This window comes from Poeciliopsis prolifica, unplaced genomic scaffold (genome assembly GCF_027474105.1).
Source record: "Poeciliopsis prolifica strain line A6 unplaced genomic scaffold, Auburn_PproV2 SCAFFOLD010, whole genome shotgun sequence".
Taxonomy (NCBI): Eukaryota; Metazoa; Chordata; class Actinopteri; order Cyprinodontiformes; family Poeciliidae; genus Poeciliopsis; species Poeciliopsis prolifica.
Genome location: NW_026562385.1, coordinates 1,591,376 through 1,618,899, shown reverse-complemented (window position 1 = coordinate 1,618,899; position 27,524 = coordinate 1,591,376). Strand labels below are relative to the sequence as shown.

The 27,524-nt window shown below is 38.9% G+C and overlaps 1 protein-coding gene across 2 annotated transcripts in view; it reads left to right on the top strand.

The window, feature by feature from the left end:
- sdk2a (sidekick cell adhesion molecule 2a) overlaps positions 1-27,524 on the top strand; it is a 100,434-nt gene that overhangs the window by 71,633 nt on the left and 1,277 nt on the right. Inside the window, exons 12-44 of one of the 2 annotated variants that reach the window (XM_055035960.1) lie at positions 643-745; positions 1,529-1,705; positions 2,117-2,253; positions 2,892-3,039; positions 4,182-4,322; positions 4,623-4,804; positions 8,332-8,447; positions 8,675-8,870; positions 8,984-9,082; positions 9,990-10,181; positions 10,299-10,420; positions 10,560-10,669; positions 11,591-11,741; positions 13,161-13,398; positions 13,484-13,599; positions 13,684-13,873; positions 14,433-14,531; positions 14,879-15,073; positions 15,176-15,377; positions 16,191-16,294; positions 16,432-16,502; positions 16,623-16,758; positions 16,869-16,925; positions 17,383-17,484; positions 17,602-17,717; positions 17,804-17,990; positions 20,100-20,237; positions 20,844-21,005; positions 21,118-21,243; positions 21,318-21,482; positions 21,912-22,052; positions 22,872-23,016; positions 26,282-26,411. In XM_055035960.1, coding sequence (XP_054891935.1) covers positions 643-745; positions 1,529-1,705; positions 2,117-2,253; positions 2,892-3,039; positions 4,182-4,322; positions 4,623-4,804; positions 8,332-8,447; positions 8,675-8,870; positions 8,984-9,082; positions 9,990-10,181; positions 10,299-10,420; positions 10,560-10,669; positions 11,591-11,741; positions 13,161-13,398; positions 13,484-13,599; positions 13,684-13,873; positions 14,433-14,531; positions 14,879-15,073; positions 15,176-15,377; positions 16,191-16,294; positions 16,432-16,502; positions 16,623-16,758; positions 16,869-16,925; positions 17,383-17,484; positions 17,602-17,717; positions 17,804-17,990; positions 20,100-20,237; positions 20,844-21,005; positions 21,118-21,243; positions 21,318-21,482; positions 21,912-22,052; positions 22,872-23,016; positions 26,282-26,411 — 4,694 coding nt within the window. Of the gene's footprint in view, positions 1-642; positions 746-1,528; positions 1,706-2,116; positions 2,254-2,891; positions 3,040-4,181; positions 4,323-4,622; positions 4,805-8,331; positions 8,448-8,674; positions 8,871-8,983; positions 9,083-9,989; positions 10,182-10,298; positions 10,421-10,559; positions 10,670-11,590; positions 11,742-13,160; positions 13,399-13,483; positions 13,600-13,683; positions 13,874-14,432; positions 14,532-14,878; positions 15,074-15,175; positions 15,378-16,190; positions 16,295-16,431; positions 16,503-16,622; positions 16,759-16,868; positions 16,926-17,382; positions 17,485-17,601; positions 17,718-17,803; positions 17,991-20,099; positions 20,238-20,822; positions 21,006-21,117; positions 21,244-21,317; positions 21,483-21,911; positions 22,053-22,871; positions 23,017-26,281; positions 26,412-27,524 lie in introns of both variants that reach the window. The other variant, XM_055035959.1, reaches the window with a different exon arrangement.

Genomic DNA, 27,524 nt, shown 5'->3' with positions numbered 1-27,524 from the left:
CTTCAGCTGCTTCACCATGCTCAACATTGTCCATCACCTTACGGGTCTGACTTAAACACATAAAGTGTGACCACTTTACAGTACAATTTTAGCAAAGCAATGCTGTTCTTGAAACTGCTCTAGTTCTAATTGATGAAAAGGAGACAAGTTAAAGGTAAAAGTAAATCTATTTCCAAATGAAATAAATATTTTTCTACAGTTCTTTTGAGTATAATTGATACCATAACATACAGATGAAAAGAGCATAATTTTACCTTAAAGTTGTCTTAACCAGGTTCTCATTGCAATATTTCTGATAGAGATGTTAAAAAAATAAATTAGCAGAAGAGATGTTCAGATTTTAAAGGTCACACGTTGAAAAATCTTGATTTTCAAAAGGAAATTATTAGTAATACACTCAACTGCTTGTTTCCAAGATATTCTAGTTGTAATCACTAAGGTAACATAATAATTTCAGTGTAAATGAATGCAAACTATCAGTCCTTGAGCAGCTGTTGCAAAACACCAATTGAAATTACTGCGATGATTTATTCTGCTTCCGAGATGCACTGAGTAAAAGATAAAATCCAGTCCACTAAGCTCTGTTAAATCCACTGTTCAAACATGTGGTCTCTGAGCACCAGCCTCTGGGTCTTTTCACAGCACGTACCCGCATCACTAAACCACCACAAGACCAGAGTGTCATCAAGGGAACCAAGGCTGTCATGACCTGCGGTGTGACCCATGACCCCAGTGTCACCATAAGGTAACTTTCACTTATCCGCGCTGCAATTTGATGGCTGATCTTCCATGAAGCAGATTTTCAATGTGGAAGACAAACTCAACCAAGAGTGGATTTAATTAGTTTATGAAATCTGGGCGATATCTTGTGGTAATCCAGCCTTGGAAAGACTCCAGCGAGGAGATTCGGAAACTGAAGATCGGATTGAGGAATTAGTTCATGGCCTCGCCTCGCTTCTGAATCAGTCGTGAGCGCAAGAGAGAACACGCAGCTGTCTCTGAGGGAGCAAAATGTCGTCTTGGGAGCCCAGTGATTAGAGTGCCTGTCACCTGTGGGCCTGCGACATTGATCAGATTGCAGGGTAAACAGATGAATATGTAAACAGCGTAATAACCTCAGACAGCGCCTTTAATTAAATGCAACACAGAGGAGATTAGCCAGAGAGCCCGAATAGCTGCAATTAATCACACTGGCTTGTGGCACTTGCATGCCTCAATGCATGCATAAGAGGGATCATATGTGCGGTTGGATGTCTGACATGACATGGAGTGGAATGGCTGGATGATATGACGTGCACTGTATGTGTGGCGGAGATGGAGAGAGAGAGAGATGTTTTTCAGATTCAGAACACTTTGTTACCCACTTCACAAGGCTTTTCATCAGTGTCAGCAGCTTCTGTGTTTGCCGTATGATCTGACACAAGGAAAACAGATTTACTGTCACAACACTTGGGAGTAAAGAGTGGAAAGGCATAAGCCGGTGTATGTGTCCCAGAGAATGTGTTTGACACGCTTTTCAATCCTGCAGGTATGTGTGGGAGAAGAGCGGCTCTGTGATTGACGTGAACTCGTCGCCCCGCCTGCGCCTGGATTCTGACGGGACCCTCCACATCTCCCAGACGTGGTCGGGCGACATCGGAACATATACCTGCAGGGTGACCTCGGTGGGGGGCAACGATTCCCGTAGTGCCCACCTCCGAGTCAGGTCTGCACCTTATCTAACTGATCTTGATCTTGATGTCTGGGCTTTTTTTGTTTTTTTCCTTGCCTACTTTAGTCTGGGGAGGTAATGATTGATGGCTGTTTTCTTCGCTGTTGCAATTTATTGTTGCTCCCCTCTGTAATCGATGAAGCACCTCTAAAATCTATAATGGAAGACTCTCAGCTTAGCTGTTTAGTTCTATTATTTGGCACTCATCCTGTCTAAATTAATACTAATAACAAAAATAAATGCATTTGTGCACTGTTTTTTTGTTGTTGTTGTTGTTTTTTGTTTTTTTGTTTTTTAGATCTGAGAGACACTTTACAACAATCACACAAAATCAGAAACGTAAAACACTTAAGCACATGATAATCATTAATCACTTGTTTCTCATGAACACACATGTGCATACAGGCAACTGCCTCATGCTCCAGAGAACCCAGTGGCGATCCTGAGCAGCACCGAAAAGAGAGCCATTAACCTCACGTGGGCCCAGGCCTTCGATGGCAACAGCCCACTGATCCGGTATACCATGGAGGTCTCTGAAAACAGTAAGCGTTCACTTTAAATTCTTCTTGTTTGTAATTTCAAAAGTCAAGTTTCTTCATCTTTCCTGTGTGATGCACTAATTTGGAGCACCTTTATTATATTATGTCTCTATTGTTTCCCTTAAATTGTCAGCTGCATCCTTTCATGCCTTTTGCAATCAGTGTAACTGAATTGCCTCACCCATCGGTTCCATGGGAACTAAATTGTGGTGATGTCCAATGCTCCTATCTCCTTTATTTTTTTTTTCTTCCTCCTGATAAAATCAGAAGTTATGATGTTTTCACCCGTAGAGGGTAAATTGTTCGACCATTTCTCATTTAAGCTTTGGCTAAATTGAGAAAATGACAACTCATTAAAAAGAAAATGGATCTGAGGATGCAGATGGGATCTGGGTTTTAGATAATTGAATTGCAATCTGATCTTTAGAGGGAGTGCATGCAAAATAAATGACTTGTTTGTATAGGTGACTGCAATATTATTACGGAAAATGAAGCAATAATATCACACTGAATTCAAATTTGAGTTTGCCTGCAAACAGGAGATGCTCCTGAAAGCTCCTCAAGCTGAAAAAAAAAGAAAAAGATTTTATATTTTGTGTGTGTTGCTCACAACTCTCTTTGTCTTGTGTTTTCTATCTCAGATGCCCCTTGGTCAGTACTGCTGGCTAACATTGAGCCTGAGTCGATAGGGGTGGTTGTCGGCGGCCTCATCCCAGCACGTTCCTACCAGTTCCGCCTGTGTGCTGTCAATGACGTCGGCAGAGGACAGTTCAGCAAAGAGACGGATCGGTGGGTGCTCAAAAATCCCTAAAACACCACTCAGAGTCTATATAACTTAATTTGAACAGTGGTCCGGAGAAAAGTATTGCACTTGGAGGGCTTTTATTGCCCTGGAACAACTCGTTCTCCCCCTAGATCTTATCTTGGCAGTTCAATAGAAAATCCTGTAAGACCACTTTTTTTTCTTCTTTTTTTCCCCAACTCTTTGCTCTTACGCAATTGAAGGAGAGATGAACCATCTTTCGGTCGGGCCATATTTTTTCAACATATAAGTGTGAATGAGCTTAAAATGTGCTTTGAGAAGATTTGATGGGTGCCCTGACCCGGCTTCCTCTCTTTCCTTCATATAAACTGTCGTCGCAGTGCTTCACAAGTGAAATAAACCGGAGCTTTGAAGAGGCGCGGACCCAGAATCTCAGGTGGATTCTGTCGATTAGCGAGACCAAACAATCTCATAAAGGGCAAACTCAAACAGGATCTGATGTTATTCACCCGCACACACAACTGTTTGACATGGCCTTTGTCAACATTCACTTCTTTTACACCTGCAAGTGAGAGCAAACGCATACCATCATGGTGCTTTGTAACCAGAGCTCATTTACAGAATCCCCTGGTGAATTCGCCAAAACAAGGGGGAAGAAGGGGAAGGAGGTTACTGCATCAGTGAGAGCAACACTTTTCCAAGGCACTTCTTTGATCCTAAACACTCTGCTTTATCTCCTCCAGAGGGGCTGCTCCAGCACGTTGGGAAGAAATCAAGATGTCAACTTAAATTGACTTAAAAGAAAAATCTTCATGGAGCTCTCCTTCTTGTTCTGTGCTATCATTCTCTCCATCGTGCTGCTCCACTTTCGCCAAGGCCTCTTTGATCTTTTCTCTGCCACAGCGAGTGGTCCCTCGGCGGACAGCAATATGGGGAATATGTTTTAGTTTAAAACACGACCCTACTTCCACAACTTTTCTTCATGGAGCGTTTTTAAAAAAAAAGGGGAAAAAAAGAAATACAAAAGCAAGGCTTTATCATGACTTGATGCGCTATGATGAAATGGGATAGAAATATGCAGAAACGTGTGATAATTAATGCATGGCTTCTCTCCTTGTCTCTTCTTGTACCTCTCTTTCCTCTTTTGCTTTCTTTTTTTTCACTGCAGACTGACTCTACCCGAGGAGCCTCCCAGCGCACCACCTCAAACTGTCATCGCAAGTGGCCGCACCAATCAGTCTATAATGATCCAGTGGCAGCCACCGCCAGAGAGCCATCAGAACGGGCCTCTTCAAGGCTACATCATCAGGTAAGAAAACCTGCCATTTCTTTTTCTTTTCAAAGGATAGTTGCCCTGTTGGGTCAGTTCTGTTTGGACGAGTTAATAAATGTAATTCCAGTTTTTGTTACAATTTACCTCAATGAGGTGCTTCCCATTAAAAGCATACTAAGAATTTATCTTTTTGTGACAATTTTCAGAAATTCTTCCATCTCTCTCCTCTTTATATATATATTTATATATTCCTGTTCTTTTTTACCTCACTAATCTTGTTGCCTGACTGTATTGTCCTTGCCTCCTGCATCCATCAATTACTCCCACTGCTGCCAGGTATTGTCTGTCAGGGCTTCCAGTCGATTGTCAGATGAAAAACATCACCAACCCTGACCAGAGCAGCCTGCTCCTGGAGGACCTCATCATCTGGACAAACTATGAGATTGAGGTGGCAGCCTACAACGGAGCAGGCACAGGGATCTATAGCCATAAAGTCACGGAGTGGACCCTGCAAGGAGGTCAGAGCAACAAAAACAGGACTTTTAGGTTGTGCTGGCTCAAATAAAAGATTGTTTATGTGGCTTAAAAAATTCCTACTTCGAGGGAGTGCAGTTCATTTAGTTTTACATATTCCATTTACTTTATGTTTAAGCGTTTTTTGGGGGGTTTGATATTCAGCCTGCAGCATGAAATTTGTGTTCATAACACAATCTGGTTTTAATGGTCAAATTAAGAGTTTTCTTGGGAGTTTTCACCGCAGTAGCATTAAGAAAGACACCAGCGCCCACATCGTTAAGGCAGCACTATTTCTGTTGCTTATTTTAGAAGTTTGCAGTCAGCACAGAAAAGTAGAGTTGTAAAGACATTGCTTGCTTGCCCTGTGGCATTTTTTTTTTTTTTTTACTAAAAATCTTTATAGATGCTGCAATACTGTACAACACAAAATACATTACCTTCTTTTTTTATTTGATTTGAAGTTTCTGCTTTTATTTTTCATGTTCATTATTTGGTAGAGTTCATGACAAAAAAAAATAGGAAACATTTTTAATACACCTGATCACCTTGATCTTCAACTAATACCCACTTGGGAATTAGCTGATTGGTGCTGCTTTATAATAAGAAGAAATTATTTCTGTCAGTTTTATTTTTGGTCTGTATATCTAGTTAATCTAAAATAATCAAATCTGTTTTTAAAAGATGATTTAACTAGGGGCACAACTTATTAAATCCTGAATTATCTATGATTTATGACATTTTTGATTCAGTTTTACTTGCCACTCCCAGGCCGGATCACTGCCAGAAACTGGAGATCAATTAAACATAACCTGTCTGACATCAGGAAGTAGGCTAATATCCATTACAAAAACCAGGTCATGCCCTGAACTAGAAAACATTCAAGAAAAAAATGAGAGAAAAATCAGCAACATCTATCAGTCTGCAAGGGGTTAACAAAACCATTCCCAAAGCTTTTGCACTTTCACAAACCACAATGAGGGCCATTGTCCACAAATTGGAAAAAAAAAAAGAAGTGGTCAATCTTCCCAGGAGTTGCTGCCTACCACAATCACCCTCAGTGATTTTTCCAGCTTGACACATCATGATGATCCTCAAGACTTTCTGTGAGATGGTTTTCTTTTCTGATTTAATATCACAATGACGATTCATCAGTGGAACTATGAATTAGACAAATTATGTCAGATAATGCCTTGCCATGATCTTGAGCTCAATATTGTAGCAGGACAGTAATTTCAAGCACTCCAGGATTCTACATGTAATTGTCTCTGAGTGGTCTTGTCAAAGTTTGGCTTTAAATCAGCTTGACATGAAGTGGTATGAGTAAACATAAATTGCTCCAGTGGTTGAATTATAGCAATTCTACATTGAACATGGTGCCATTTGAAAACTGCATATTCTGTTAACTCTGGATGTAATAGTCTTATTTTAGCCTTGTTTGGTGAGCTGAAACAAGGTTAACAAAAGTTTAATATGGAAGTAAAATAAATCTGTAAGGAAGCAAAACCTCTTCTATGCACTGTGCAATTGTTTGCTTTGTTATCTGCTGTTTGAGGACGCAAAACTTGACATTCATCTTTTGTGCTTAGGAGAGTTTTTTTTATATCTGAATGACTCATGGATCTGAGTTAACTGGCTGAACAAACAAAAGAAACACATTCATCTAAAAATGGTTGAGTACCTTGTCTACACTTAGTTAAACAAGCAGGTAAGGTTCAAAGAAAACATCGAACGACGCCAACCTGAGAAGAACTATTGATTAAGACCATCTCCTTGCTCATTCGGAGATTTAGCTCCCTGGAGACCAAATTATCAATTTGAAAAACAACAATTTTCAATGTATTTTATTGGGATTTTACCTTTTTTTTTTCCTTCTCACCTTGAGGCAAATTTTAAACACTACTATTCACGACTTTATTTATTTATTCCGAATAATTTAAAAAAGTTTGTTGGACTTTTTTAGAACATATTTAATTAATCCTGCCAGCCAAATGCTAATTTAGGTGACAAGAGTCACTCTTGTGTCATACCTCTCCATGTTTCTTAAGGATTTGGTTTAGAATGATTTATTCTTCATTTGTTCATGCTGAGTAAAGTAATTAGAACATTCCTTTCACACTCTGTGGTACCGTCATGCCTACTGATTCAAATATACTTGTCTTCCTTCTTCTCTCTTGTGAGGATCAGAGTCACAGTTACTATAAATCACCAAAATCGGTTGCTTCCAGAAGGAGCTAAGCTTCAGAATACTCTTTAGAAAATAATGAGGCTCAGTCTTTCAAATCAGACATTCCCACAGTGACTGTCAATAGAATTTTATTGTTGAGTATAAATCTGAACACTAATAGGAGCGATCCATGAAAAAAAGCTTCAAACAAACAGGAAAACAAGAAATACTGACAACCCAGCCTTTGCTTGGTTTGGTAAGTGTCTTGGCCAATCACATCAAAGTTAATGTGTAGTATGAAATCCTGCAACAGCCTTTACCGTATGGAACACCTCAAGCGTTGCATATTTTATGCATTTTTAGGTCTTTTAAAGTTCTGGAAGACCAAACAGACTCATAACTGTGAATCCCTGTCATGCTAAATCAAATGTTTCAGGGAAAACGGTGCATCACTAAATATTTTCAGGAGCTCGCAAAAAAATGTATGAATAAATAAATAAAGCACCCATAAGAGTTCTTCTACCTACTGAAAGATATTTTTTCCCACTGCACAATGTCTGTTGATAATAGAAAAGGAATGGCATTTATTTCTGCCAATCTGTCACAGTCAGATGATTAGAAAATACTTCTCAAGTTTCAGAAATAATGGATTCTGTTTTGAAAAGAAAATCCTGCACTCTCTGTGAGATAACTGCTTAATTTATAAGTTAAAGATCTTAATAAGCTTTTATGTGGTGTTACATTTCTTCTTAAACAAAGGACTGGAGTTTAGAAAAACTCTTAAGTGTTCAGTCTTCTATATGTTTGGCCTCATCTGCAAAAAAGTGGATTTCATCATTTGAGCGGTTTTATTGAATAACGGCAATAAGATAGGTGTTTAGGTTGTTGAGCTTTAGTTCAGTAATTGTTTTTCTGCTACTCCCCTGAACAATTAAATCCGGATCAGTGTTAACATTTAGATGGGGTTTTGAGAGAATTCAGAGGGGACATCAGGACTGATATGGCCCCATCAGCATCATTAATGTGCAACTCACTAACTGTTTTCCGGTATTACATCAGGATGGCGTGCTCACTTCAAACAAACTGCTGCAGGGTTTACCTGGAAGCCGCCTGAGGCAACCACTCTCACACCCCGTTTGACTGCTATACTCTTACCTTCACAAATGAGCTAAAATACAGGTTCCTTCACCCGGATTCTCACGCTTCGAATAAAAGTCCAGTCTGAAAAGAATAGCTCTTGTATAATTCCAAGTCCCGCTTTCTCCCCCATCTCATTACTATTCCTCTTTCTTTTCATCCCTTTGCTTGTCTTCTCTAATCCCTATGCCGCCCTGAATTTCTTGTTTTCTCCTCTCTTTGGATCAGTGCCCACTGTGCCACCGGGAAACGTACAAGCTGAAGCTGTCAACTCCACCACTGTGCGTTACACCTGGAGTGCCCCAAGTCCTCAGTTTATCAATGGAATCAACCAAGGATACAAGGTGAGCGTGTCGTTTCTGTCAACTAGTGCACTCTAGTGGCCAGTGGTAGCAGGGCAGTCTTTTTGCCTTCATCTGATAAAGAACTAATAATATATCACTGTGCTGAATATCTCATTATTCAGCTTGTCATGAGCTTAATTATTGTTAATTGCTTGCGATAATTTCTATTTTGTATTATTTTTAATTACTTGCACAATGTTCCATGTTTTCTATCGCCTCATCTCCAGCTTTTGGCATGGGAACCCAGTCGCTCTAACGAGGTCACAGTGGTTATGGTGCGGCCCAACTTTCAGGACAGCGTGCATGTGGGTTACATCTCTGGCCTTAAAAGGTTCACAGAATACTACACTTCTGTATTATGCTTCACCACCCCTGGAGACGGGCCCCGTAGCCCCCCTCAGCGGTTACGAACACATGAGGATAGTATGTATTTTTTTTTTTCAATGCAAGCTTTTGTTCAGAATTAATTTAAATAAAATTATTGAAAAGAGTGATGTTTTGGGACCTGATTTGACATTTATTTGTTCTGTTTTCAGCCCCGGGTGCAGTAGGACACCTCAGTTTCACAGACATCCTGGACACTTCATTGAAAGTCAGCTGGAAGGAGCCACAAGAGAAGAATGGCATTCTTACAGGTAGCTAAAAAGTGTAATATTTCAGTGCTTTGAAAATTACTTAAATTCTCCAAACTTTTCCAAGTTTTTCTCATTACAACCACAAACTTCAATGTATTACATTGTTGAGGTAAAGATTTGAGCAACACTACCACCTTCATCACCAACCAGAATGTGTTGGCTGATTCATAAAGTAGAGGAATAGGGAGTTCAGCACCTCAGTTGTCACAGGGGTTTTCACCTTTCCAGATTTTTGCCACTCTCCCTGCACCTGTAGATTGCATGTATTACTTTTGTTTTTTTTTTCTGTAGCACCTTCAATTACACCCTCACTTTGTTTTTAGTTCATGTTCTCCTTGCCTGCTCTCTCAGTTTAGGCGCTTGAGTAGATTTGCGGTTATTCTTTTCTTTCTTTATCTTTGGATGATGGATTGACTGATCAGATGTGTTTTCCTTTTGATGTTTTAGAACTTAACTCTGCTTCAACCTTCTCTGCAACTTTATCACTGACCTTTGTGCTGTACTTTGATCTTTATAATGCTGATTGTTCCCTCATGTTTTCAAAAAAAAAAAAAAAACCTCTGAAGTCTTCACAGAATAGTTGTGTATATACTAAGAATAAATCCCACTCATGGAGTATTATCACTAATGAGGTTACTTCTTAAGGCATGTGTCATTTTAGTTTTACTTCACAATCATTCACATCTTTGTACTAGTCTAATAAAATTGATTGAAATGTGTGGTGGTATCAAGACAATACTTCAAGAAATTGAAGTGAACGCTTCAGAGCCCTTTTTCATGTTACTGAAATTTCCGAAGATTGATTTTCTATTTTTTTTTTTTTTTTTTTGGTTGATGCAGTATTTTAAAATGTCCATCCATCTATTTTCTTCCACTTATTCGGGATCGGGTCGCGGGGGTATTTCAGGATATCGTATCTCCTGGGAGGAGTTCAACAGGACCAACACTAGAGTGACCCATTATTTGCCCAACCTGACTCAGGAGTATAAAGTTACAGGACTCACTGCACTCACTACTTACACCATTCAAGTGGCGGCCATGACTTCCAAAGGCCAAGGTCAGCTTTCTGCATCGACCATATCGTCTGGAGTGCCTCCAGGTCAGTGTTCTAATGAGAGCATTACAATTACAGAAAAGGATTGGACAAGAAGCTGGCTCTTTTTCTGCAATGACACATGATTTGTTTGCTGTTTCCCCCAAAACCTTCATTGAACAGAGCTGCCCGGTCCTCCCACCAATTTAGCCATCTCTAACATCAGCCCACGTTCGGTCAACCTACAGTTCAAACCAGGCTACGATGGCAAGACATCAATTTCTCGCTGGTTGGTTGAAGCTCAGGTAAGAAAAAAAATCCCTTTAATTTTAACTTCCAACAACAACATATTCATTAACTGATTTTATTTTATTATTATTATTTTTTTCTGTCAGTTTCATTTGCTTAGATGCTTATGCAAGCTCATGTCCCTGTGCATTTCAGATTGGTATAATTGGGGAAAACGAAGAGTGGCTGATGGTTCAGGAGCTGGCTAATGAACCTGATGCTAGGTCGCTGGAGGTCCTCGACCTAAACCCTTACACTTTTTACAGGTGCACACATGCATACCAACAAACTCTTATACTCATGCAATGCATATAAAAAGCATCTTCCCCACTTCACTCAAATTTAACTGAAAATCTTTTTATTCTTTCATCCCATATTTTACTCTTCAGTTTAAATTGGTTGCCTTTTGATGCTACTATTTTTTTTAAAGTTGTATGTTTAAAAACACAGAATCACAAAAGGTTCTAAATTATTTTTCTGAAGGAATTTTATATTTTGTTTTATTAGAATCACAAATTTAAACATCAATTTACGTTAATGTTTGGACCAACACAAAGCAGCATTTTATTATAAGTTGAAAGAATAATTATCCAATTCTTTCTACATACATTTTATTCTTTTTGGGATAGGCTATGGTGCTTTCATTTTGTGTCCATTTTAATCTGATCATCTGAAAAAAGAATTCAGAGCAGACAGTGGTCTTCAGAAATCAAATTAGAAAATAGTGTTCACTTCTATGTAATTATTCAGTTTAAATAGAGTTCTTCTATGAAAGATCCAAATGTTTGTTAAGGAACATTATTTGAAAAGTAGAGAACATAGTGGATAGTAAAAGGTTCACCTCCTAGCAGGACAAAAATAACAAAGCCAGAGATACATTGGAAAGTATCGATAGATCAAATTAGAGACCTAAATCAATCATGTTTTTCCACTTCACAGTTATGCTGTGCCTTGTATTGTTGTGTCACATAAAAATCCCAATCATATTGATACATAAAAATATGCTTTTGGCTCTAACATAACAAAACCTAAAACAATCCTTGGCATATGAATACCTTTGGAAGCACTCTCAATGTAATACCATTATTTAAGTATAGTAACTATTTTAGGTGAAGGTTTTTTTCATATTAAACAGTACGGATGGCTGAGAGGTTATATCTGCTGACAGAAGGTTTAATTTATTTCAGGTTCAGGATGCGTCAAGTCAACATTGTTGGCACCAGTCCTCCAAGTCAGCCATCCAGGAAGATCCAGACGCTTCAAGCTCCTCCAGATATCTCCCCCGCCAACGTGACCCTTCGCACAGCCAGTGAGACCAGCCTGTGGCTTCGCTGGGTGGTAAGTCTTCACTGCATATTAGTCCTGATAAAAATAGCATGACACTGAATAGTTTAATTAGATTTTCAGGGACATTTTTCAGATTTTTTGATGAATGATTTGAAATGGCTTATTTTCTTTTAACGTCTCTCTTGAGTATATGCTTTAAATGTAATGAAGGGACTAAAAAGAAATTGGCAAAATGTCCTTGAGTTGGTAGATAAGCTTAGTTAAAAACTCGATTTAGGTGATTAGGTATTGAAAAGTTTGACATTCAGTAACTTTCTCAGCTCTCGCTTTTGCACTATTGGGGCTTTTTTAATAAGATAAATGAGTGCATGCAATATTACTGATAGGGATGTTGAAAGCTGGACATTCTTGTGTCCTTGGGATGCCTACTTTCTGCATCAGCATTTGGCAGTGTATTCAGTCTATTATACGACATCTGTCTATTAACATCCCTGTACCGATGCTTAAGACATGAGTCACAGAGATTTGTCATATCATTGAACCCATTGCAAGATTAAAAAGAGCAAATATACCTGGATTTAAAGAAACAGCGGGTTGTCAGCAGTGGAATCTGCTCTGCAGACACAGCTTAATGATCAATACTAAAGCTGGATGTCATAAAACCTGGGCTTCTTTCGGCTGCTGTTCAGAAAGCCTAAAGTGAATCACAGTGTCCATAATGTTTCTCAACATTAAAATGTCAAGAAACAGGAAACTTGAAAATATTATATATCCTGACATTTAACATATAAAACAAAAATGTTCAATGGCACAACTGTGCACACATTTAAACTAATATCTTCTGGAACCACATTTTGCTGTAAATTAGCATTTAGTCTTCTTTGGTTGGAGTCCAACACACATCCTGATTTGATAGTGTCTTTCCACTCAACCTTTCAAAAATTCTCCAAATCTATGCATTCCAGGTTTATCAGATTTACTGTAATTGATGACAGGTGGCAACATAAGATAATGATAAAATAAAAAATTAAATTATTGAAAGAGATATTTCAACAAAGTATTAGTTTTATATCACATTACTGCAATAGTGCAGTAATGTGCAGCTTTTTTACCCTTATGATTTTTTTTACTAGAAATTTACAAGATAAGATCATATGTGAAGAGAGTGTAATTTTTACATTGAAAAAATTGCATTTTACCAGGCATGTGTACACTTTAGAGAATCACTATACTTTTATAAATTTCCTGAAATTCAGTTTTAACTGGGTTAAGCACTAAACATCACTTTATAAACTGCTAACTGCCTCTCACAGTTTTTGTTGATGCCTCTTGTGTGTTGTTGAATTGCTGTTAAGTGCAGCCTCTCATGTGTGATTACTTCATTATGGACCCAGACAAGGAAGATATAATTCATATTGGTTTTAAACCATGAGTGGGAAGGTGAAAAAAAACCAACAACAATCCTCTCAGCCTCTTCCAGAGTGGGAATACAATGGCAATCCAGATTTTGTCGGCTACCGCATCCAATACTTCAAAGCAGGATCGAAAGGAGGCGTTCTGTCTCACGTCATCATGGACCGGCTGGAGAGAGAGTTCACTATAGAGGACTTAGAAGAGTGGACAGAATACGAGGTCAGAGTTCAGGCTGTCAACGGCATTGGATCAGGACCTTGGAGTCAAGCAGTCCATGGCAGGACCAGGGAGTCTGGTGAGGAAGATTAGGAGTGAATGTAGAATATTGTTATTATAATTATTATTGAATGTCAGTAAAACAATACAGACTTCTACCGCAGTGCCGTCCAGTGGCCCCACAAATGTGTCAGCATTTGCTACCACCTCTAGTAGCATCCTCGTGCGCTGGGGAGAAGTCCAAGAGGCAGACCGCAACGGACTCATCCTGGGCTACAAGGTCATTTTAATTTGACATTCATCTATTTCAAGCTATTTTTTCTTTTTAGAGGTCAGATTATTGTAAATCTTCTGCGTCACTCAGGTTGTGTATAAGGAGAAAGATTCAGACACAGCACCTCACTTCTGGACAGTAGAGGGCAACAACAGTCATAGTGTCCAGCTGACTGGTCTGGGGAAGTATGTTCTGTATGAGATCCAAGTCCTGGCCTTCACGCGAATTGGAGACGGGAGGAGCAGCTCGCCTCCTATTCTAGAGAGGACACTGGATGATGGTGAACACAACTTTTACAAATCAGACATTAGATGATCAAAATACTAATTTCATTCCAAACCAATAGTTTGGAATAAAATATTTAGAAACTACTGGTTTGGAATAGCCTATTTAATAATATTTGCTATAGTCCATTTTGTAGACAAATGGCTGTGGTTTTGAATATGAAAAAGTTAAATATGGAGCATTGTCAAAATATCTATTTGCCATGCTTTTATTCTATATGTTCTTATTTTTAATGTATTTTGTCTCCATTGCAGTAATTTTCAATTATGTATTGGTTCTATCTTGTTTTCATATAGATTTAAACTTTTGACTTGTTATATTCTGCACAACTTTGATACTGGTTAAATACATAAATAAATACATGAATAAATACATGAATAAACAAAGCGTAGATTGTGCTCGAACATTTATTTTGAAAATGTTGCAGCTCTCCCCACAAGCTTAAAGTTTTATCGCATTGTGTCAAAGGAAAACATGTTCTTGCTATCTTTGTTTCATAATAGAGAAATCTCTAAGGACTATTAATAATTTCTGTTTTATTGTATATGTGATAGTTCCAGGGCCTCCGGTTGGCATTCTGTTCCCTGAAGTCAGAACAACCTCAGTCAGACTCATCTGGCAGCCCCCTGCGCAGCCCAATGGCATCATTCTTGGTAAGATTACACGGTCGGGCAAGGCAGCGGAGAGTTATTTGTGTTGTATTTTTAAATAGCATTTGGGTTCAAAAGTCTAAGTCTAAGTCTATGAGTCCTTAAAGTCAGAAATGATGTGAAATCATTCATGGAGGACCAAAACATAAAAGAAGAAAAATATGTGCTAAAGATAAAGAAACATTTTTACAACTTAAATTAGATTGTTTTTAATTTCGACTAAAGTGTTTGACATTTAATTTCCATAAAATGTCTCATTATGTTTTAATTTTAAACCATATTATCACATTTGTTCTCTTTGATTTCATTTCCATTCACAAATTTTCATGTTTCTGATGGGATGCTTTCAGCTTATCAGATCACCTATAGGAGAAACTCGTCAAACAGCAACGCTGCCACTGTGGATGTGCTGAGCCCCAGTGCGCGACAGTACACAGCAACCACACTGAAACCCGAAATGGTTTACATATTCCGTCTCACCGCCCAGACGCGCAAAGGTTGGGGAGAGGCCGCAGAGGCTCTGGTGGTCACCACGGAGAAAAGAGGTGAGCGTAAGACACTGCAGCTCAAATGTGTTTTTAAAGTGTATCTACCGCTCAGTATTTAGATTAATTGAGATTGCGTGTGTGCGTGTGTGTGCCCCTCAGCCCGGCCTCAACCCACCAGTCGCCCTGTCGTTCCTCAAGAAGATGTCCAGGCTCGCAGAGTTGTGTTGTCATGGGAACCAGGCAGCGACGGCCTGTCTCCCGTTCGTTACTACACAGTGCAGTATAGAGAGCTGCCGGACAGCAACTGGACAGTTCACTCAGCATCAGTCAGCCATGAAACAAACTCCTACATAGTGGACAGGTAAATATCATAATATTATTATATATGTATTGCATGGTCTATATAAGCATAGGCCTCAGTGTGTCTTGGCTTTTGTGCATGAATTATTATATCAATATAACATGGCATGGAGGCGATCAGCCTCCATGCCATGTTATATTGATATTGTTGGGTCTGGTTTTGGGTCTGGTGTCTCTTTTCTGTCCCTTGACAGAAGTCCATAGACTTTCTATGGCATTCAGGTCTGGTCTGTTTGCTGACCAGTCAAGCTGCACTGACTGGCCATTCTGTTGACTGAATCAGGTTTTGCAATGGCGACACCTTTTCAATCTCTGTCAAACTCTTGAATGTGGAATACATCACAATCCTCTGAAGGCTGCAGATATTTGGTTGCTTGCTTTCTCTAACATGTTTTTCCTACCACTTAACTTTCCATCAACATGCTTTGAGGAAACAATCTGCAATGGCGATCCAATTTTAGCAATGACCTTTTGTGGCGTACCCTCCTTGTGGAGTGGGTCATTTACTGTCTGTTGGACAAATGTCAAGTCAACAGCTGTAACATAGTCGTGACATATAATGTCTTCATTGATTTTTTTTAAAATTGAGTTTATTTGATGCTCAACTTTTAGGAGAAAAAAAATTTTGAGGTATGATTAGCTCTAATCTAAATTAAGAGAATTAAACATATGTATGTATGTGAAATAAATCTGTATTTGAGTTTTTACCTTTTAAGTTGAATTTCTTAAATGAAGAAACTTCTATTATGTAAAAAAAAAAATTAAATGCCTTTGTAACATATGCCTATAAATGACTTTTTCCTCTTGTTTGCAGGTTAAAGCCTTTCACCTCTTACCAGTTTCGAGTTAAAGCCACAAATGACATTGGAGACAGTGAATACAGTGAGGAGAGCGAGGCCATCACTACACTGCAGGACAGTAAGTAACATTCAATAGTTCAACAGTACTAAAATACTCTTAAAGTGTATCAGTGGGCTCTGAAGTCTTGCAGTGTATAAGTTTGCCTACAGTATCTTTTTGCAGCACTGCTAACATCTTTTTTTAATCCTGTGAAGCTCCAGACAAAGCCCCAACCATACTGTCTGTTACTCCTCACACCACCACGTCTGTACTGGTTCGTTGGCAGGTACTGCTGGGTGTTTTGCCTCGTTTCAAATGTTGAATCTGAATTTTAAGGGCATCCAATGTTTTATTCTTTCTTAATATTAAAATATCATACATGAAGAAGATCTCATTTTCCTTTTAGCCCCCTTCAGAGGATGACTTAAATGGAGTTCTGCTGGGATTCAGAGTCAGGTACAGGGAGTTGCACTACGATCGCCTTCGCAGCTTCTCTGTTCGCACAGTAAACAGTCCTTCTGCAAACTGGGCTGATTTCACATGTAAGCTCTAATAATATTACTGACATGCTTTTTGCATCTGTCTTTTTCAAAAAATAATAATTAAATTCTTGTATTTCCCATTATTTTCTATTTTGCGTCCAACTTCCCAGCTCCATACAGCATCAGAAACTTGACAGAATCCTCTTTAACCCAGTATGAACTCGACAGTAAGTCTTACATTGCCCCTTGTGGATTTCCCATCACTCTCTTTTAGCTTAAATACCATTTAGTGAATATTATTCCCACAAAGTCGTACATTTGTATTATTTACTGCAATAGTCAGCAGCAACCTCCCACTCAGCCATAGCCACTGCTTCTTCTTATTTATGTGTGTGTGTGTGTGTGTGTGAGACTTTAATCTCTGCAAGCTGCCCTGTCATTATTTCAGCATGGTTTCCTTCTTTTTAATCACTGGAAAGTCTTCCCACATGCTTCCACAACAGCCCTGTCTTTTGATCAGTTTGCATTATATTTCTAAACCGCTGTGTTCTCTGTGTTGGGTGTGATCTTATCTTGCCATGGCATTTGTGTGAATGGCTGTTTCTCCTGAATTTTTATTTTCAGTTTTTGCTCTTTCATCTTAAGTCCTCGATTACAATGCTGCATTGCATTCTTCCCTGTTAGACTTGAACAAACACAAGCGCTACGAGATCCGACTCAGCGTGTATAATGCAGTTGGGGAGGGTCCAAGCAGTGCACCGCAGGAAGTGTTTGTTGGAGAGGCGGGTAGGGTTAATTTCTCAGTTTGCACCCTAGTTTTTTTTACCTTTAGTTATTATTCTTCAAGTTTTAAACAAACAAAACACCTTCTTGTTGAATGTTTTCTCCCTTTTTTTTCTCCAGTCCCAACTGCTCCTCCTCAAAACGTGGTGGTCCAGTCTTCAACAGCTACTCAGCTGGACGTTACCTGGGATCCGCCTCCTCTGGATGCTCAGAATGGAGACATACAGGGTTATAAGGTATCAGGATTGCGTGCACTTTCAATTATGCCTCCAGTATTTGTTTTAAGTCCTGCAAGAAAACCATGCGATGACTCTGTCCGCAGATCTACTTCTGGGAGTTTCAGCTCCAGAACGAGACGGAGCGCCTGCGAACTCTGTTCCTGCCAGAACTCGGGGTGAAGCTTAAAAATCTGACAGGCTACACCACCTACATGATCAGCGTGGCAGCCTTCAATGCTGCAGGGGATGGGCCCCGCTCCCTGCCCACCAGAGGGCGCACTCAGCAAGCAGGTGCAAATCCGGATAAGATTATTCAATAGACCACCGGCATTTATTTTGGTGCCAAACCTATATTTTCTTTTTCAGAACCCTGCTCCACTTTGCAGCCCCATAAGTTTCCAACCCAGTGCTAACTTTGAAAATGTTTTTGCACTCAGTGATACCCCCTTTCCAGATCTAGACACTGTGTAGGATTCTCATGTGGGTTATATGATGTACTCCCAGAAGAAGCTTGTAAAGAGAATAATAGATGACTTTAAAGTCAATTGATATGAATTTTTGAGTTACTGGAACACTGCAAACTCAGCCACTGCTTGAATTCAGCAGGAAGCTTTATGCTATTATTTTTTTAAAGCAGTTTATTGTTGTCTCTTGAGGAATAGCATGAGAGATCAGATGCTTTTTGCCAATTATTTCAGGATACTCCACAGTGAGAAACAGCATAGCAAAAATGACTATCAAGAATGATGGGTGTTGATTAGTGTCTGGCCACAATTTTACATATTTGCTTAGAAGCTGTGGGATGACAGCAAAAAATAAAATTAAATTAAAAAAAGAATGTTTACAGTCAAAGTGACTCTGGTCTTTTGTGCCCTTTGAAAGTTATGACATTGATAAAGGTTAAAAAGTGCTGAGAACTTTAAAACACTGTCTGGAATGTTGGCTCTTTTCACTACTGAGGACTGGGAACACAGCCAATACAAGCTTTTGTGATCTTTCATTCCTTATGGTGAATTGCTGCTAAATCCTGACACTCAGCTGAATCGGGGTTGGCTCAGCAGGCAGAATTCTCACAGCTCTTCTTCAAGGTCGGAGGCTGATTTCCTAAGCTGCAGTCGACTTTTTTCCAGTCACAGACTCCTTTATCCAAATGATAAATCAATATGTTTAATCTTGTAGAATACCTTCAGAGAAACAACAACTAAATTTTTTCTGCTGTTCTTATGTCTCTTTGTTTCGTCTTGTAGAGTTTTCAGTCTGCCCTTTGGTGCAATTCAACTTCTTTTTGTTATAAAAAAACGTTATGTTGCTGTTTAAAATTATTCAATCAAATGGAGAGATGTGTTTACTGCCCCCTTTTAAATTAATAAGTCCTAAATGATAAATTACATAAAAAAAATAATAAAAAATTGTTTTTGCAATGCCATCAATTACATGTTAAAAATATATATATGTACTTTGAAATGGCTTACATTTGTTCAGAGAATAGTGCTATACTTTTGCAACATTTATAAAGGTATTCTTTTTCAGGTTGTGTCTCACATTACATCCACAAACCTAAATCTGATGGAATATGGTGGTTTTCAAAATGCTTTACAAATACAAATCTCAGTAGGACTCTGAAGAACTTGACTGCATGCTGAGGATCCAAATCAGCCATTGTATTCATCTAACAACTGCAATACAGCAGGGATCCAGAAATAATAGTTTGACCTGTGTGATCTAAACAATTTTATAGTAGCTCCAGTTGGGTGTTTGAAGTCGTCCTGATCGAAGGTCTCATGTTTTGAAAACATGCATTTTTCCAAGTATTACCCTGAATCTTGCTTCATTAATTTCCCAATCAGCAAAGCATCCCCACACCATGATGTTTCCATTATTTCTTTCATTTCTGATACAAATTGAATGTTGCTCTGTTAGATATTTTAAGCTTAGGTTATTTCCTTATAACCAAACTTTGGTTTAAACTGTATTATGTCAGATGCATGTTTCCTTTCTATTTTTCGCTTAACAAACCTTTCATCCCTTCCCAGAACGGCTGTAATTGTGCAGAGCTTAAATTATACACAGGTGGACTATTTACTGATTAAGTTACATTTTAGTGGAATTGGTCTTTCTGGGTTTTATTTTAAGGCCTTGGAGGAAAGGGACTGAATATAAATCACCACCACACTTTTCAAATTTGGAAAGAAAAATAACAACCATCTCTTCTTTGCCTCCCACTGTGCACTATTTTGTTTTTTGTTCATGACTTGAAATTTAAGTTTAAGTAAATTAAGTGAGAGTATGGGAGCAACATGACGAAATGTGGAAAAGTTGAAGTGGCTGGAATCCTTTTGCAAGGCACTGCAGTCTAATGAGGGATATGACTGTAATTACATTTTATCCTTCTGTCAAAAGCGCCCACTGCTCCCAGCTACATCCACTTCAGTGAACTGACCACAACTTCGGTAAACGTGTCCTGGGGGGAGCCAAAGCAGGCCAATGGCATCATCGAAGGCTACCGTCTGGTTTATGAGCCCTGCACTCCAGTCGACGGTGAGAAAATCTGCCTTTAGTCTGACAATGTTCCTCTTCTTTTGACATTCCTCAGATGACTCTCCGGGAGTGATTTACAACCTCTCCTCTCTTAACCATTTTCGTTTTTAAATCATGCTGCTTAAGCTTGTGTTCTAATTTGTTGCAGATGGGTATAGACCCTGCAGTAATGTATAAGGAAAGGCTGATAAATTACACTGGAATGCTCTTGTGAGCCTCTCTACAGCTTCCTCTTTTACTTCGAGAGACATGGTTGGTAGCTGGCTAAGTGTTGTTTCCTTGACCAGATTGTCAAATAATTGAGAGCAGACTAGGAAAGCAGAACTAAAGCTGATGTAGTCCCTTGGGTTGCAAGCACAAAGTGAAGCAAGCAAAGCAATAAACACATAAATATCTCTTGTTCTATTCCTCTCTTGACAACTAAAGAGCTACTGAAAATAAAAAATTATCTGCTTTCCATGCAAATATTCCTGTCTCTAGTTGTTTTTTTGGTCTTGTGTGTAACTGTTTCTGATCTCTGCTCAAAGCTTGATTTTCTGTGATTTGTTGAAAGCAGTATCTAGAGTCTTAGTGTTTCCTGTACAGACTCCTCTCCTCGCACTCCAGGTGTCAGTAAGATAGTGACTGTGGATGTAAAGGGGAGCTCTCCTCTGTGGATGAAAATCAAAGACCTGGCAGATGGCGTCACTTACAACTTCCGCATTCGGGCAAAAACGCTCACGTATGGCCCTGAAGTGGAGGCCAACATCACTACTGGGCCTGGCGAAGGTATTGTACGATAAGGCTGTTATGTATTTCTGGTTTCTCTCTCTCTCATGTCAAGCAATAAAGTCTTTGAAGAACATCTTTGACAGATGTCCGGCTATTTTTACCTTCTAAGGAGCCCCTGGTCCTCCGGGAGAGCCATTTATTTCACGATATGGCTCTGCCCTTACTCTGCATTGGACAAGTGGAGATCAAGGCCGAGCGCCCATTACGAGATACGTGATTGAGGCCAGACCATCTGGTGAGTGACCACACCTTACTGAGTCTGTGCAATGTGCCACCGGTTTCTGTAAACATTTCTTTTTGCCTAAACAGATGAAGGATTGTGGGATATTCTTATTAAAGACATTCCCAAAGAAGTGACATCGTACACACTTAATCTGGAAATGCTTCGAGAAGGGGTCACCTATGACTTTCGAGTAATTGCTGTCAACGATTATGGCTATGGCTCCCCCAGTGCGCCGTCCCCTTCCATATCAGGTAAATTCTGCTTAAAAGTACACTTGTCAGTCAATGATTTTTGTTCCAGTGGAGAATAAGTTTTAATCTGCCTGTGATTGTGCTTATGATGAACCCTGGCTGCACACTCTACACTGCACTGGATTCAGTGACATGCTTTATATAAGCCAACATTTCTGTATTAAAAATGTTTGTGGTCCCTAGAACATTTCTTAATCTGAGTTTATTAGTTGTAGCGCATAATCATCAAAACTAGTAGAAAATTATGTTTGAACCACATCATCTTGTTTTTTGTTAACATAATATGATTTTCAGTTGCTAATTTGATTTATTGGAAGAGATCACTGTTCAATGATACTGTTTTTTGTTTGTTTGTTTATTTATCTAAACCTGTACATGTTATTGGCTATTCTTGAATGTTTACGCTGCTCAATGTTTGTGTTTTTTCAGCCCAGAAAGTGTCTCCCTTCTACGAGGAGTGGTGGTTCCTGGTTGTTATTGCTCTGGTCGGCCTCATCTTCATCCTCCTCCTTGTTTTCATCCTCATTATCCGAGGCCAGAGTAAAAAATACACCAAAAAAACGGACTCAGGTAGGAAATGCAACTGACCAACACACATTCATTGTGCTTATGCAACTTAAGTCACAGGGCGGAATTGGTCTTCATCTTGGACAAGTCTACAGAGAAATGGAAGTTCAATGATTCACCAGCTGAAGTCTATTTTATGGAACAAGAGTGCAGAGGCACATGCAATTAAACCCATTATGTTGATTTTCCTACATTGTCTGGCGAACAGCAGAAACATGAGAGTAAAGGTTATCGGTAAGGGAGCCGAAGTAGACAAATATTATTGTCCGACTTGAACTGCAGCGAGGATCAATAACACGACAAATGGCTTGGCAGGGCTTAATGCTGGGGCCATTAATTAGATGGAGAGTAATTGTAAAACTACAGCACCAGTGGCTCCTATGCCTTCGCATCAAGAGGGAAATTTACAAGATTGTCAATTATCCTAATTGACACAACTGTTCCAAGAAACCCAGTTTGTTATCTGCATTGGTAATTACGTACAGTCCGTAGGTAATTATGCCATAATAATAAGGCTTATTTCTTTAAATAATCTAGTCTTCCCACAACATGTAGTTAGCAGTGCGTATTTACACAGTCATTAAATTTTTTCTCTTACTGTGGATGACAGCTACAAATTTGATCTGTTTAAGTAAAGTTAATTATCATCTAATAACGTTATCATAGAGACAAGTATGTTTTTAAAGCTTTTTTTTCATATGTTACTAAAGAATAGAAGTGATTCATAAAATTGCTTGTTTCAAAAATATATGAACGATGTATTTCCTTTGGAGAGTTCATTCCAAAGCAAACAAAGTGTCATCTTAATAAAAAAAATTCTAGGCAACCACTCAAATTGCACCTCACTTCCTCTGACCCATGGAGAGATGGTACGTCTGGATGAAGGACGCTTCCCTGCCCTGGAGCTCAACAACAGACGCCTTTCTGGGAAAAACTCATTCTGCCGCAAAAACGGCATCTACACCCGGTAAGCTATTTTTCTCTGTTGAAATATCCTAAATCCTCACATTTACAAGAGCACTTCTCAACTGTGTAGGAGTTTGTAGCTTTCACCAAGTGTTTGTTTTTATGTCCACAGTGGAGAAATAGGTTAAAAAGATTGATAGGAAGAACACAACCAAAAGACAACCAAGAACTTTTCTGAAAGTAATGAATTATGCCACGTATAGAATGCAAAACAGGGGCATTTGTTCTTAATGCAATGGTCACCCAAAAAAGAAAGTAGTGAGAAAAAGCTCCAGTGTGCATCAGCTGTGAGACCTAAAAGACTAGAAGCCCAGCAAGTTGTTTAAAAGCATTCATTTGGACTATTGGTAAACATGTGGAGGACCTGTCACCTTTTTTGGAGAGCAGTTATTGACTTCATTTTATAACAGCAGTCAGTTTGTGCTGATTCCTAAGGAGAGATAAGTAACATGGTTAACAAAACACATTTTTTTCACATTAGCCACTGTCAACTGAGTGTTCTGGATGCCCACTCTAGCATAGTGACCTGTCATCACAGTAGCATGGATTGTGTTATGCATGTGTGTCTATGTCCTTTAAAGCCAGGATTCACATTTTTCTAATCATCCTGACGCAAAAAGTGTTTCCATCAGGAAATGTTTTGTGTGAATGAGTGTAATTACATCCTGTTAATAAAATCACTTTCAACTAAGGTGTTTTCATTAAGTAGGAATGTGCACCCTATTCAACATTATCTTATTGGAAGTGTATTTTCTAAGTCAAGAAAACTGTTTGCTGCTTACAGCCGATGCCCATTCCAAGCAACATGTCATCATCCATACATGGCAAATGGTGATTCTGTTTTAAACAGATGTGGAAGTCTCTTGTTTCAGTAAATTCAGTTTTTAAAACTATGTCATGGATTTGTAAATTTTATAGGTTGGCTCTGAAACATAACACGTCTTGTTGTATCATCCAATAGACAACTTTTATACCTTTATTTTAAATGTGCGCTTCTCAAACTTAAGCCAATTTACCCCCTTTTTCCTCATGCCTACTCAGTTTCACTCGGAATACTGATAAGAATTTATATTATACCTTTGTGTGCTGTCAGTCTTCAGATATTGAGCCTCCTTCCTCTCCTCTCATTTATATTCAGTGTTTTGGGTAGCAGCAAATTATATAGGAGAACAGCACAATGCCAGCCGATTAGCATTCAACAGCTTCTGCCTATGCTCTTTGTCTGCCCATCTCTGCTTGAGACAAAGAGTGCTTTTGGGTCAGAGCTGCTATTTTTCCCTTGGCCTTTAGCCTTTGCTGCAGCGCTGTGAGAGTTATCCCAACATAAACCACTGTCAGCAGGACTTTGGTGCTCCGGCAGTTTGGTAATGTTTACTTAAACATTTGATAAGAGGGGTTTCGCAGATGCTGCAGCACGAGGACGTTGAATAGAGCCATGGGTCATGGTCAGACAGATGACCTTTGTTACAGCCTAACAGTCTGCATCTTGTCATTGCAAATGCACAAAACAGATGAAACAGATGTACTTGCACACATCAGTGTGCACATCATTGTGGAATGTATTGGCCAGTGCATTCAAATGCAGGTTAATATGCCATGTTCTCCTTGATCATAGAGGTCAGAAAAAGGGATCAAAGGGATTCAGGATGCTCCCTCTCACGAGGCTGAATCTTTTTTTTATGTCTGAAACTTGTCTGAGTCTACCCTGTCACATGAATTCTCTCCAACCTGAAGGAGCTGTGTATGTGTTTGTTGTGTTAGCAGTTTCAAGGTTGTCGTCATGTTGGGTCATCCAACCTTGCTTTTAAGAGGGAGCAGTAATGTCGCTTCTGCTTGTGTAACTGAACACATTTCAAGTTTTATCTAAGAAACAGTCAAGGTTGCCTGCTTTGTGCATTAATATTTCACTTGACATCACAGTTTGTTTGTCTCTTCTAATCCCACTTTCAACATTTTCCATTTAAACATTTGTTTTGTGTTACTGGTACGTTAAGCAAGCCAAGGAAACTCTTGTCTCAAAGTAAGGTCATTATTTACCTTTTTGAGAACCTTCACACATTCTGCTAAAGTCTTAGCAAAATGTTGTGGTTCAGGCAAACTATAACAGTAGTAGAAGTAAAAGAAAAATACCTCTATATTGCCTGTTTTTGATCAATCAATAAAACAATTAAGCATAATAACTATTCACTTGGATGATTGATCCCATGCAACAATGAGTGTAGACCACTTCTGTGGAAGCTGTTAAACATGCATATTTTAATTCTTGAATACATACATTATAAAGCAACATGCATTTTTTGGTAATGATTTTTCTGTTTGTGCCTCTATTACCGCTTCAGGTTCTCTACTTTGATTAATGTAGCTTTTCTTTAAATCATTACTTCATTTTATTTTAGTTTGTTTTACTCTTGCAAATCTTACCCAAAAGCCATGAGCAAAACATGCAAAAGAAAGAAAAGAAAATGTAAATTTTTTCATGACAAGTTTGTCTTTAATGCTCGGTTGGCATAATTTCCATTTTAAACCCACTGATGTAGCTCAGTTAAGTGAAGCTAGTGGCCCATTTTAACTTTCTTATGGTCCAGATAAATGTTAGACCTCATGCACAGTAGCAGTCATTACTTCATAAATAAAAAACAATTTCATCTGGATGCTTCTCTTGCTTCAGTTCATGAACATAATGACTGGATCCAACAGAAATGAAGGGGTCTTGTCTTACTTTACTTGGTTCTTTACTACTGAGCTTTTCTACAAGAACTCTGCATCTCTGACTCATTTTTCCAAATCATTCAGGTTGAGTAACTACAAAATGACATTCACGAGCAAGTGAACAGTCTTTTGTGAAGGGTTCTGTTTGGGGGTCTATGAAGGTTCAAATTAGCTGAATCTGTTCTCAGCTAACTTAAAACTGATCGTCTCCAGCGATTTGAAAGACACAGTAAGGAGGAATAACCAATTACGTCGACTGTCTTGAATGGAAGCATATTTTTGGGCTTCCAAAAATATGCATTGTTCTGTTGGTTCTCTGAAACAGTTGGTCATTTTCCCTCTTGTACTTAGTGACACTCTTGAGTCTCTCATTATTGTGCCTTTCTAAAAACATTTAAAACTGAAAACCAGATTTTCTGTGTGGTGCTGTGAAGAGTGTGAAAAGAACTTTTCTTTTTAAAATAGTTTGCTCACATTTGCTTCAGAGTCTATTTTAGCTGTAAAATCACACACTCACTGTTTCATCTGCATGCACTCTTCTTCCCCAATGTCTTTAGGTCTCCTCCAAGACCCAGTCCTGGAAGCCTGCACTACTCAGATGAGGATGTCAGCACTAAATATAATGACCTGATCCCAGCGGAAAGCAGCAGTTTGACTGAAAAACCCTCTGAGGTTTCTGACTCTCAGGTTCGTAGCAACTCTGGCTTACAGTCTGTAATAGGAAGTGGACGGGAATTAAAAAGTAAAACTTCAGTTCTATCAGTTTCTCAAAATGACAAATTTCTCCAGGGGAAAGTTGTAACCTTTTCAAAAAAGATTATTTTACCTCACTTTGCTATAGTTAAAAACCAGACAGTTTTATGACCGTGGGCCAGTGTTTCCAGGAATAAATTAAAGCAATTTTGCCTGACAATCTGCCTCAAGTGGATCATCTGGAAATTAAGTATTCCCTATTAGCATTATGCAAGTCACTGCTGACATCTCTGAATCTTTTATTACTGACTTTTCAAGGAAGAAAATGATACTCAGCTACTCCACATGCCTCCTGTGTGCTAAAATGACTTCAAAACTAATTAATGTTTCTCTAGCAGGTATTCATTTATTAATTTAGGTGGCCCCATCTCATTATGAATTGTGCGGAATTGGTAAACAGATGAGGATTTAATCTGATAAGAGTAACTGAAAAGTGGAAAAGGCAAAAGAGCTGTTCTGAGCAAGTCGTGTATACTCCCGTTCATTTATCTGCTACCTGCAGTCAAAACATTGTTCAAGCCGAACAAACAGTGTTCTCCCCGGAGACACGACCTGGTGTTATTTTTTTTCCTCTGCATAGCCTCCGACTGTTTACCAGCCACTTGTCCAAACAAATGGTCCTTCGACATCTGCTAGGCTGTAGTATCTCAACGGACTAGCGCACGAGTAAGCGTTTGTCATGCACGCAAAGTCTAATGTTCTCTTCAGGAGTAATTTACTTTTTTTGCTTTTTTTTCAGTTTTTGTTTCTGAGCAAGTACAATAAAGGATTCACCCACACAACCATTCATAACTTATGAGCTTAATATTACAAGAAAGCTAGAAAGTAATCCTGTAAACAATATCTTTATCCAATTCCAGGATGCTTTTGTGTACACTTATAACGTCCGTGCCCCACGGAGCTATAGGTGAGCTGACTAGACAAATTCCTATTAGAAATGATGGTCTGCTCCTGTTGGATGTTCCATCCATGCCTTAATAGATTTACGGTTGTGAGTAGAGGTTTCCTGCTGTGCTGCGATTCAGCATTGTGTCTCTGTCAGTGAAC